At 39.7% G+C, this 12,879-nt stretch overlaps 2 protein-coding genes across 3 annotated transcripts in view; one reads left to right on the top strand and one right to left on the bottom strand.

Moving 5' to 3' along the window:
• Window positions 1–237: 237 nt before the first annotated feature.
• On the top strand, window positions 238–10,791 carry tm6sf2a (transmembrane 6 superfamily member 2a). Its single transcript, XM_034104698.2, has 10 exons — window positions 238–528; window positions 5,901–6,004; window positions 6,101–6,198; window positions 6,302–6,405; window positions 6,489–6,571; window positions 6,649–6,773; window positions 7,243–7,344; window positions 7,464–7,556; window positions 7,634–7,753; window positions 7,838–10,791. The coding sequence occupies exons 1-10, from the start codon at window positions 437–439 to the stop codon at window positions 8,045–8,047; spliced, it is 1,131 nt and encodes a 376-aa protein (XP_033960589.1). The 5' UTR covers window positions 238–436; the 3' UTR covers window positions 8,048–10,791.
• Window positions 10,792–10,845: 54 nt separating this feature from the next.
• Window positions 10,846–12,879, bottom strand: part of LOC117462451 (neurocan core protein-like) — a 69,195-nt gene continuing 67,161 nt past the window's right edge. For both annotated transcript variants that reach the window (XM_034104695.2, XM_034104696.2), the window contains exons 19-20: window positions 12,694–12,876; window positions 10,846–12,052 (exon numbers count right to left, since the gene is read on the bottom strand). In XM_034104695.2, the coding sequence (XP_033960586.1) occupies window positions 11,934–12,052; window positions 12,694–12,876 (302 nt within the window). In that variant the 3' untranslated portion in view covers window positions 10,846–11,933. The remainder of the gene's footprint in view (window positions 12,053–12,693; window positions 12,877–12,879) is intronic.

The following is a 12,879-nucleotide window of genomic DNA, read 5'->3' as shown; positions in this document are numbered from 1 at the left end:
ACGCCGAGTAAAAATAACTAGTTGTTGTATGCTAGTAGCAAGTGTGTGACATTAGCATAGAATTCACCTATTCAGTGGCAGAAATTCGAAAGTGCTTGTTTCCACAAAGACAAAAGTGTATTTTACACATTACACACGACCCAGAAGTCCATAATCTGCACTTTGGGCCGCTCTCCCTTTACAGTTTCTCCCAGCAGACATGACACCTGGTCTGAACTTTGAGACTAGATAGCAAGTTGGAGCAGCAGTTTCACAACAGATCAAAAGGCAACGGGCTAGGCTGACACTCCTTTTAATTATCTCAAACTCCCTCGGTGTCAGTGGAGAGGACACATTATTCTAACATGCCAAGCTTCACAGCTCATTGTGTTTAGAAGAAAAATACTTCTGGGTGGATATTTCTTTCAAAAAGAGGTCAAACAATAGGATTTCAACAATGAGGCCGCCGGTGGAAGTCAGCGTGTTGATCGTCTCTCTCTTGGCTCCTGGAGTTTTGTACACTATTAACAACATCCCAGCGCTTCAGGAGTAAGTGAACAAACTCTCTTTGATATTTCCACTATCGTAAGGGCCTGATGTATGGAGGCAGTGCACAGTAAAGGAGCTGCTGATGTTAATAGGCTTATGAAGATCTTCCGGCGCAGACTAAAAACTCATCTCTTTCGACTCAACTTCGAGCAATACAATTACTAACAAAGCACTGGCTTATCTAAATATAGTTGAGTAGCACTTGAAATGTGTTGGCTCTATGAAACCTGATGTACTTACAGAGTCGGCTCCAGAACAAATCGAATGGGGGGGCAATCATTTACCAAGGGGGGCACACACTGCGGTCAACAAACAACACACAAACACCAACGCAACTTCAATTAAAAAAAACATGCTGTAAAGTGTATTTCACACACATTGCAGGGGTGTAGTGCTATTGTATAGCGCACCTATGACTTGTGCATACATGCACGGTTGTGGCGCGACCACCAAAACAGAAATATATGGACATAGGCCACCATATAAAAGTGTGCAAATGTATTTACTATCCTATCCATGTGAACATGTTTTAGGTGGGGGTGGACCTAACCTCCTCTAGGAGGGTCTGGGGGCATGAAGATTATTTTTAAAATATTGAAGTTAAATGCATCAATCTGGTGCACTTTGAGAGCAAAATGAAGAGATCTATGGATAGCCTACATCTCTCAGCATCCATATGAAACAGAACTGTACACAGCAACACACTCTCACTCCCTAAGCGTCCAATAGCGACGTTTGGTCAGTGTCCGTGGCGTCCAATTGTGACGCTCCTAGGCTCCTTCAGCGTCATAAAGGGACGCAAATAGCTTTCAACTGATTGCAATGTATTCCCATCTGCGTCGGGATTTGACGCTCATGGAAGCACGGCATTCGTTTATGTCGGCTGCCCTTAAAGGCAATGTGAGCGTCCATTCCCATTGGATAACGGAGAATTGTACACCTGGAAGTAAGTATTCCTCTTACTGTCGATTGATTTTACAGTGATATCTGCACTACTCATCGACTAAAAAACACCAGATTATCCTTGTTAATTACACAACATTGATTGGTTTAAATTGTGTGCAATGCTTTTGTATTTTTCCCCTTCGATTCGGAGAAACAAATATTTTTTCTGAGTAAAGGATGGCAGTAGACACTACACTTCCCAGAATCCCTAGCTATCGTTTGGACTACACCATGTGCTCTGTTTGACAAACCCCGTTTTTTTCACCATTCATTCCGATGGCTGGCGTCTATGTCACATGATCTTCAAATTTCTCCCTGCAGAAAAAGAAAACATGGCCGAAATTCGTTTTATTCTGGGTGTAAAATGCCTATTTTAAAGTTAGTTTGGCCATTAAAATGCGTTTTGATGTCATTTGATGCGAGAAATATGGGTTGTTATTTCAGATTATGTGTGCAGTGGATGTACATGATCTTTAGTTTTCTAGTTATTACGAAGATTACTTCAGGAAATCGCGACGTTTTCATTGTTACCAAGGTGGTTGCTAGGGACGCTGCTATCGATATTATTTCTGTTATGTTGTGTAACTGTTTAATGGTGTTATCTTTATTGCTACCCCCTTCCCCGTCAATGTATAGTGTTGGTCCACAGCCTAAACATATTAGTTTAACAAAATCCGCATCTAAAGATAGCCTACGTTATTTTCCCCTGTGCAATTCCAGTCTCACATCTCACAGCACATCGTCATTAACAAATACCGGAAACAGACCGAAAACATTTAAAAAAATAAATAATAATACCTTATTCTGAGTGTGCTTGCTTTTCTCTTTGAAAGTCATCACATAACGGCATTGTAATACACGGTTCGGCTGCATTACATATTACATATCTGCCGTAGTTCTGTATTTATAGAGCCCTGATGAGAAGACCTCTAGACAAACATGAGGAACTGAAAACGTGACGTGGATCATAAATATATCAGCCATTAAACAACATCTTACATTTCTTTTCACACAATACGTCTCCTTGCAGTATCAACACTAATTCGGCTGACTTTTATATTTGATCCAATTGGTAGATAGGCTGTATTTACACCATAAAGGTGCACAGCTGATATAAAGGGACACCTGGTGGTTAAAGCATGTTATTGAATTTAATTATTTTTATTATTAGATATTAATACGATCCCTATAAAGTATATTCATTACTCGTTATTCTCTACTAATAGTTAATTAAAGACTGTATATAATGACTATTTTGCACATCCCTTTCAAGATTTCAAGATTTTCTAAGGTTTATTGACATATCATATAGGCCTACACAACTGTGGTGTAGTTCTGCACTGAATGAAAAACTTGGGTTGCAGGTTCCTCAATAGTGCATTACAAGACATCTATCAATATTTGTGCATACCTCCAGCAATGTTAACTATGTTGAAGCACTTATTTTAACTGATATTATACATAATGTATTATACTCTTATGAGATGTATGTAGATATTTCATCTCCGGTCTTGTCAGGTATTGAACAATCAATAAATAAAGAACACAGAATTGTTGAATATAAAACACAGAATTTGTGTGATTATACTAAATGATTTTCAAATAAACACCACTGCATATTTAACTGTTACACATGCTGATGTAACGCAAATGTTCCAACTTGGGATCAATAAAGTATATCTTATCTTAAGCTGATCGATGGCTACTGCCATATTTGCAAAATGTGCCTCTGAACCATGACAAGTGCATGTTTCAGGCTTATCAATTAATGTAATGTAATGTTATCACAGGGGTCACACACATAAGACCAGCTGTTAAATAAAGCTCTTCTGACCTTAGCTGGCGTGTGGGTATATATATTAATACTGCCCATAATGGGCACAAGCAATTTTCACCCATTTATTAATTATATGTTTTAAATGTGAGTGTTTCCTGTCCCCTACACCTCCAGGGATGTACACAGTTTAATACTGGCAACTTCTTATTATGGGAAATACGAAAACGTCTTTTAAAACTACAACTCCCAGTAGAGGCGTGCCATAGAGAACGTGTTGCGAAACAGAATAGCCAGCATGTATAGTTCTGGGGACGGGGTGGGGGAGGGGGGGACGCGGTGGACCCGTTCAAATCCAGTTTTGGACAGTCTGCCGTGGTTCCATCCCATTTCAAGTGCTGTTCGAGAATCGGCTTAACCCTCGGAGCACACTCTCCAATCACAGAGCTTGAGGACTATCACAGGGTTTGTGAAACAGAGCACATGGTGTAGTCCAAACGATAGCTGGGGATTCTGGGTAGTGTAGTGTCTTCTGCCATCCTTTACTCAGAACAAATATTTGTTTCTCCGAATCGAAGGGGAAAAATACAAAAGCATTGCACACAATTTAAAGCAATCAATGTTGTGTAATTAACAAGGATAATCTGGTGTTTTTTAGTCGATGAGTAGTGCAGATATCACTGTAAAATCAATCGACAGTAAGAGGAATACTTACTTCCGGGTGTACAATTCTCCGTTATCCAATGGGAATGGACGCTCACATTACCTTTAAGGGCAGCCGACACAAACGAATGCCGTGCTTCCATGAGCGTCAAATCCCGACGCAGATGGGAATACATTGCAATCAGTTGAAAGCTATTTGCGTCCCTTTATGACGCTGAAGGAGCCTAGGAGCGTCACAATTGGACGCCACGGACACTGACCAAACGTCGCTATTGGACGCTTAGGGAGTGAGAGTGTGTTGTACACAGATGTACTTTTTCTTTATGGATATTTTACTAATCACTCCCCTTTTTAACTGTATTCTTGTGTTACTGTCCTATAGTATTTCATACCCGTTTTTCATTTATTCTCTTATTCTTTAATAACTATAATGATCATATAAAGGTATTCCTCGCAAATACTTGTTTACATAAATGGTGACCAAACCGTTTGAGACCCACTGAGATAACCTACACTAAAGTTAACTATCTAAACACTGAGAGAGTCCTTACCTCACTGAGCTGAGGTTATACGATCCTCTCAGTCTGACAGGAGAGGACTCTCCTCCACCTTGGTGTAGAAACAGCTCTTTATATCCGTTAGCATAGCTAGCTAACCAGATGCTAACGACAACATTCCACGTTACCACTCGCGCACTCACAAAATGCGCTCGTGCCACACACACACAGAGCCGAGCTTGAATGAAACACAGAGACCCAGAAGTAGGCTACTTGTACTGTACTATATCATATTATTTTTGATGGCTTTACTGTATAATCAGTGTAACAGATGAACAGATCGCCACTGGGCTTTCATCTAAACACACAGCCACGTAATGATAACAAAACAAAGGTCGAGGGTCATTGGTCAAGCAACACACCAATCAGAGAGCAGCAGTGAGCACACCTCAGGCTGTGTTTTATATTTGTATTCTTTATTTCTGATGTATTTCACACAAAAAACCTTTAGTGGAAACGTTTTCACTGATATGATTAAAAAAAACGGCAAAGTGGCAAGGCTTGCCCACCCTGCGTTGGGGGGGCACAGTGACTCATTTGGGGGGGGCATGGCCCGCGAATGACCCCCCATGACGCCGACCCTGTGTACTTATATGATTCCGAATGCACTTACTGTATTGTAAGTCGCTTTGGATAAAAGCGTCAGCTAAATGCAATGTAATGTAATGAACAGGTCCAAGCCTGAGGGAAAAGAGGTTTTATTGAGGGCGTGTTTATCCTGAGGTAACCTTGTTTAAAGTCACTGTGCAGGTTCATAAAGCCCACAGAAAACAAGATTCACTTAAGTCTTCAGGATTAAATGTATTACATTTTGAAGAAAATGTTTTACACTTCTTAAAGTAAATTTAGGTAACACATTGACTACATTGTTTCAAAGCTTTGAACTGAATCACACACACTTTCATCAAGGTAGCTTGTTCCAAGACCAGTGACACAGAGAGCAGCACCCTTTAAAAGTATCCTAATGACCACAATTTGAATGGTGTACAAAACTTGACCAGTGTTATTTCAAGACCAAACTAAGAATAACACCAAAGAAAACCTTGAATTTAATAACAAATCTTCAAATCTGATGTCTGAATGAGAGCAGGAGCCTTGAAAAGGAGGATTATGAGAGTTCAGGCCCATTTTTAATTTCATATTTGTCTAGAAAGGAAACAAAGGGAATAACAGGTTAATACAAATGTTTCTTGGTTTGTCTATTCACATTCACTCTAATCTCTTTGTTTCTGATGAAAGTATAAATGTGATGAACATTATTTATAATCAGGGCTGCAGCTAAAGTTTATTTTCGTTTGGACTAGTCTACTGATTATTTTCTAGATTTTTTTAGTTCTAACTTGATTAACAAAATGTCAGTTGAGGAAACGTAGTATGATCATTTCCTTAAACACAATTGGCAAATTGATTTATAATCTCTCATTATTCCTCAGGCCTCTTCCGATCCTGGGATTGGGAATGTTCATCCTGGGATTTGTACTCCTTCTCCTCCGCCTCACTGTGTCAAATCAGACGAAAGTAGACCCCTTATTCTATGGTAAACCTAGAACCAGACACACACACACACACAAACACTTTAACATATTAGTCAAATGAAGGGGTCGTTTTGTTCATTGTGGCTCTTTGTGTTCAGTATTTGCAGAGTTTTCCTTCACCTGCATGGTGGGTCTAACTAATGCTTTAGAGCAGGATGGCTTCATCTCTGGCTTCATGGGCTTCTACCTAAAGAAGGTGAGAGCTAACCATTTCCCTTCCTTTGTCTACTTCTTTATAATGCTTTGTATTGTCTTCACATGTCAAAAGCTAAAATTCCTTATGTGATCTGTCTCTTTAGGGTGAGCCCCATCTAAGCACCGCCTATGCTGTGATGATGTCATACTGGGACGGCATCGTACACTTTATCCTCTTCCTCACCATCATCCACCGCATGTTCAGAGGGTAAGCTGTCAGCAGATAAAAAACGGTCTGCTCTGTGTTCAGTGAGTCCTCTAAGAACAACTGTTGTTTATTTGTCCATGCAGGAAGTCCTATCGTAGCCTGGGGCTGCTGTGGGCGGGCTCCTCAATCGCCAATCAAATTGTTCACATCCCAGGAGTGGTGATAGGTGAGATATGCCACATTTGATTTAGCACATCCTCTGTCTTGTTTGTGTTTGTTTACTATAAGTTCCTATTTATGCAGGTAAATACGGGTCTAACATTCGACCAGGTTTTTGGAGGAATGTCCCCTTCTTTTTGGCCCCTTTCTGGGCGGCCTCTGTTCTCTTTAGCAGACCCAGAGAGATGCCGGTCGTCACTGCAGACAAGGTAAGTCCCAGCAGATTTACAACAATCTGTGTATCTGTAGAGTAGTGGTGTCCAACCATTTTTTGTTTCATTTGAGCTTCTGTCAGTGTACAGAAGATATGAAAATGTACAAAATTCATATTTACAGTAAGAAAAAAGATTAAACAACAGTTTGTAATTTCAATAACAGTTTGTTTATTATTTCATCACCCTGACAAAAGCGATTGTCTGGGTCTTTACCCCAAGGTTGGAAACTTATGGCACAGAGGATCAACTAACTTAACTAATGCTGTTTTTGTTTTGTAAATGCAACTTATTCATTCACTAGTAAACCTAACTGTTTATTGAATAATCATCAATAATCACAGAGAAAAAGAAAATGCAGCCTATGCAAATCTGCATATAATAATCTTGCCTTATAATGACTGTTATGTAGTAATTTAAGTATGTGGATGTACAGTACTGTTACCTATTTCCCTGTGTTGACTAGATTTCAGCAGAGCAGAAGAAAGGTTTGCTCTTTCGGCCCATTGACCTGCTTCTGTCTCTTATGTTGCTCGGAGCGATGGCCTTCTCTGTTTTCAGAGGCTTTGTGAGTAAAACTACATGTGGGCTTTTGTATCTGTCCTGCATTACTGCTTCTGAATGAACTCACTGAGTCATGATGGTGTAGTGTGGATGCTATAACCCGCTCTTCCTGCTCTGCTGCAGGTGGTGCTGGACTGTCCTCTCGACACCTGTTTCACCTACATCTACCAGTACGAGCCCTACCTCAAAGACCCAGTGGTCTTCCCCAGGGTGATGGTGAGTGTGGAGAAAATTAAACCAGAATCTTAATACACTGTATCTTCTTGTTTATAATGATTCGTCTTTTTGTGCAGATGTTGGTGTATTTGTTCTATGCGATGCCCCTGATGGCTTTCTTCACCCATGGTCTGAGAACACCTGGATGCAGCTGGATGTTGGACTGGACGATCTTCTTTGCTGGGGCCATGGCTCAGGTAACTGCAGTTATGTTTTTTGCTGCTATTAATATTCCATGCAAATACAGCATAAATGCTGACTTCCCCCTGCTGTACCCCCAGAGCCAGTGGTGCCATATCGGAGCATCTCAGCACTCCCGCACTCCCTACACGTACCGAGTCCCAGCAGACAAATGGTGGCCTGTTATCACCCTCAATGTGCTGCTGGCTGCTTTGCCGGCTCTGCTGGCCCTGCGCTGCCACACCAACCCCGTTTATTTCATGAAACCTGTTTCTGAGGGACAGACCAACAAGGAGAAGAAGAAAAACTAGACCACACACCAGCCACAGACTGTCGAGAAATACTTCACGCTGTGACAAGGCTAATGTTTTCAGGGGACTCTCTTTGGCACACAAACTGCATTAAACACACCATTTTTCAACCTGAAACTCAGAGGAGAGCTAAAAACGTTACTCTCTGAGTCAACCGTTCAAATACCTAGCACAGCAGCGGCAGCAGCGGCACTCCCCTCACGGACTATTGGACCCTGATAAGAAGGCTGTTGATGAGGTCAGCTTTCAGGTGACTCATGCAGACACCCAGTTGGTATCTTCCCAAACTGAGACTATTAGCCTGGATCAGACAGTTGGCAACACACTACTGGAGAGCAGCCCATGGTGCATCCTTTTATGAAGATAACCACACTACAACTCCACAGCTTGAATTTTTAGTTTTACTGAGTCAGGGAAAACTATCACAGTTTTCTGTGTTTAAAAACTGTGAATATGAGAGGACGATTCACTGAATTCCTAAAAGGCTCAATAACTTAAGAGTTGCTGAAGTGGGTTGAAAGAGTTATTCAAGTGGAGAATTTCATAAAGGAAAAACTCCTTTATAAAAAGACTTTATATCGTGTTAAAATATTCGATCCTTACATGAGGTCACATGGGAGGCAACTAACATAACTTTGTAAGGAAATGTTAAATTATTTAGTCTGGAAAATAATGAAACATGTCTATCACAATTAAAAACAGTACAAGGTGACATATTTTACATTGTTTTGTGTTTTCATCCCAACATCTTTTAAATGATTACCAAAATAGTGCTGTACTAATTGATTAAGCGATTTCATCTCCAGTTGCATCTCAGTGGTTTTTCATGCTTTATGTTTAACTTTATTTTCAATAAAAACAAATAGATAAAACTCGGATACAAGTTATTTGCACCAGGGATTTACATTATGTGTTTTACCTAATGTATACCTTTGAAAAAAATATACATATATAATCTAGATCGTATATCTAAAGTTCTGCCTTTTTTCAGCACCCGAGCAGTTTGGTTATCTCTTTAGCTGTCAATATTGCCTTCGGTCGGTGCTGTCATTGTACCCAAAGTGCAGTGAACCGCTGGCCCAGTTCACTTTGCTGTGAAACTGATAAGAGGTGAACCCTGAGTTTGGATGAGCGACAACATACAGTACAAATTGTCCCATGACACTGAGGTCAGCTGTTAGTGGCCCAAACGTTTTTTGTTTTGGGTGCCAAAGTGACATTTTCACATGGTGGATCAAAGTCTTGTCCTTTTTTATTTTGAAGGAGGATACTGATGTTTTTGGTTTCGGAATTTGACATTTAGGCCAATTACAAAGTTAGGATTTACATAAATGATGTATCATTAATAAAATCCTGGCTATCCATGGCCATTAAATGGATACATTTTAGACAGAAGTAAACAACCATAAAGAGAGAGGAACCATAAATATATTTCTGTTTTCATTTTCATATCATGTTAAAATCAAATTCACCAAAAGAAAACGTAATGGATAATTTGACAGCAAGGTTTCTGTTGCTCCATTCTAGCTTTTTGTCTTTTATGGGCCACTCACCTGGTGGGCCGTCTTTCTCTCTTAAAATATGCTGCTCACATACACACAACAGAGATGAGAACATTGCCTTTGAACCAAACAGGATACAACTATTGCTCGCTGTGCAGAGTGCAATATGAAGTGTGCAGCAAAGCTCAGAAAGATAAAGCCCAAAATAAAGGGATTTGATTGAGTTTCCTCTGTTGGGGTAGGAAGGTGACACGAAAGAAACAATCTGGGGATAACAGCCCTTTCCTGTCTACAAGTAATGGATTATAGGATCACTCTCCAGTAAAACAACCCCAAGTCTACAGCTCTGTGTGAGGATTCTTAGGTACAGTGGTGCATTGAGCTAAATGATAATGTCAGCATTTAAATTAAACCTTAGGGTCTGAAACATGAAGCCAATGCAGAAGGGCTATCAAACATCTAGCAGGCAGAATAAGAACATTACAAAATAAACTTCTAGTTGGATTTATTGCCTTAGTAAATATTTCCTTGAAAAGCTTTTTGTTGTAATCACTAGTATGAAGTCCTTCTCAATAGTTTTATGTTCATTTTGTAAATTTGATCCCAATTGGAGAAAAGATTGTGACAAATCAGGGTATGTTTTAGGGCATACCATCCTTTTGATTGACTTGTTGCTACCACTCTGTTGTTCATGTTAATGAGAGTTAATTTCAAAGTATTGGTTGCCTCAAAATTTCAGCATTCAGTCCAAAAGACTAAATGGCTACGGCCAGGATGCCAAACTCAAGGCTTTAAAATCGTAGTCCACAAACCACAGGTGACGTTATATTAAATGTGTCGACTTCTTATACTGTTATAGTCTGTGGTTAGGATGCTAACATGCTGGTGTTTATGTTTACCATGTAAGGGTGTAAGTGTATTAGTTCAGTTTGTAAGGTTGCCAACATTTGCTTTCCAAAACGTAAGCTAGCTGAGGCCCATGGGAATGTTGTCAGTTTTGAAAGTATATAAAACCAATGCGTTAGACAAATGAAAGTTTTGATCTGATAGATGTCCTTGTGGTGTGTGCTAAAATGTATTTGATCATTCAGGACAAAAATGATCAATACATACATAAATTGGATTGATCCCCTGGGGACCATGACTGCAAAATGTTATCCATCCAGTGGTGCATTGTTAAAATATTTGTAACATAAGTGTTGTAGCGCTATCATGGCCTATTAAAATATGCATGAAGAAGAAGCTGAGAACCAGCTGTTGGTTTGTGAGCTTGAATAAAAAAATGCAGAAATGCTATTGTTCATTTTTTTACTTTATTAAGAATGGAATACAACAGCAGGACAAAAAGTCACAAGAACACCAAAAAAGTGAATGACCGATCAAATATCAAAGACAAAAAATGGTGTCATTCTACTCATCAAAGTAAAAATAGCCGTGCAAAGATTGAAAGTATTTAGCAATTCAGATACAATCAAGTGGTTATCTCCTAAAGTATAACCCCATCAACACTATCTATGTCATCGGGACATTTTCATTAGTTGAGAGTGCTTATAGGGATGGGGGGATCTATTTCATTAGACAAGGTCCAACTATTGATCAGGGATCAGCCAAAAACAAACACCACAATATTTACAATACAGAGATTAGTTTAGAGGCAATCAAATGATTAATTTAGTTTATTGTTGACTGTTGGACTTATATACTGGTATAGAAAATGATGTTAAGTCGGCTCTTTGAAGTATAAGTAAACAATGAAAGCATACTCACTAGCAAACGATTTATAATAAATAGTAACATAACACAAAAACATAGCAAAGATTAGAAAAAGCATGTCAGTAGAATAAAAACAGGTCAGCTCTCAGTTGCTCTATGGAAAAAGTAACAGCTACAGTACACATACAAAAAGCTCAGGGTCTCCAGGGACTAAATGCATCAATTACATCTGTGCTTTGTAAACAGAATACTAGTAAGAGAATCGTTTTCATGTAGAACAAACAAACCTTTGCAAAAAGTGACTCAGCACTTTTCTAAGTTTCTCACATGCATACGTCACACACTGCTGTCAGTCGCGGGGTTTAGTTCGTAGACAGGAAGAGGATTAACTTTACTCAGATGTTAGGGAGGGAGTTAGTGTCATAGCTAGTGTTCGCATGGACCTCGGTTAAAGGAAGCAGGGTGAAAACATAAAGAAGCATCAAAACACCGGGAGAGTGGTTATGGAGATAAACTGTACAGTATGTTAGAGTAAGAAAACCTAATTGTTAAGGAGGAATAAAGCCAAACGGAGCATGGTTAGAAGCAGGAAAGGAAATGGGGGTGAGCTACTGTCTTTCTTTATAGGCCGTGGTTAGCACATGGGCTTTGCAGACGCTGTATTATTTGGTTCAGTAGTAGCTGTGTGCGTCCTCTCTGGCCTTGTGTCCATCTCCTCCGTGTCTCCTGTGGCCGCGGCGCTCGTTGTGCTGACTGTGATGGTGGCGTCTGTACCGGTGTGACCGCCGGGCTGAAAGAGGGAGCACAAAGGCTTTAAAGTTTATTGTGGTTATATATGGACCTTGAGTCTGAAATAAAGATTGGATACACAACTGTAATTTTATTCTTTCTTTCTTTTTACCTCTCCTTAATATATTAATCCTGTTAATTAGGAGATATTTGAAGTAACCAATAGTTTGTACCAAAGCTTGACTAATACAGGACTTAAGACTTGAGCTGATATGGAACTTGAGTACACAAATCCAATAAAATTGAATTGGAAAATAACAGTTTATTTTACATAGACACATAACAAAAATATTTTTGATAAGGATGCATTATACTTTATGTGTTTTTTGTGATTAAATGTATCATATTTATCTGCTGCACTACCTGTATTGTAAGTTGTTCTGAATATGAGCATACAAAATGCAGGTCTAAATTAAACCATGGAAATCCAACACGAAACAGGACAGAATATCAACAAACACAAAACTATTTTACGGAGTGTCATACCACCACAAGACAGTAAAAGGCTATCATAAGAGTCAGAAATTGATAATAATTAATTAAAAAAAAATGGATACTGATAATCTATAACCTCTTATCAGTAAGTAAAACAAGCCTTTACACACCTTTACACAAATGATAAAGGTTTAAACGGACACTCACACTTTGTGCAGATGATCCTGGGTCTCTCCCAGCTCCCGTCAGCCCGGCAGCGGGCGGTGGGGATGTGACGCTGGAAGAAGCCCTCGGAGCACTGGTAGCGAACCACTGCATGGATGTCGTAGTGTGACCTCCTGCGACCAATCAAATGGGCGTTCTCCACTGCGGGCGGGGTCCCACACAACACTG

Source organism: Pseudochaenichthys georgianus, chromosome 17, assembly GCF_902827115.2.
Source record: "Pseudochaenichthys georgianus chromosome 17, fPseGeo1.2, whole genome shotgun sequence".
Lineage (NCBI taxonomy): Eukaryota > Metazoa > Chordata > Actinopteri > Perciformes > Channichthyidae > Pseudochaenichthys > Pseudochaenichthys georgianus.
Note: the sequence above shows the minus strand (reverse complement) of the source record. Positions and strands in the feature narration are given on the sequence as shown.

Excerpts from the sequence above, each read along its gene's own strand:
- tm6sf2a (XM_034104698.2), top strand. The coding sequence starts at position 437 with ATGAGGCCGCCGGTGGAAGTCAGCGTGTTGATCGTCTCTCTCTTGGCT. Across the intron at positions 6,199-6,301 it reads TGGGCTTCTACCTAAAGAAG|GGTGAGCCCCATCTAAGCAC; the intron begins GTGAGAGCTAAC and ends CTGTCTCTTTAG. Across the intron at positions 7,345-7,463 it reads TCTCTGTTTTCAGAGGCTTT|GTGGTGCTGGACTGTCCTCT; the intron begins GTGAGTAAAACT and ends GCTCTGCTGCAG.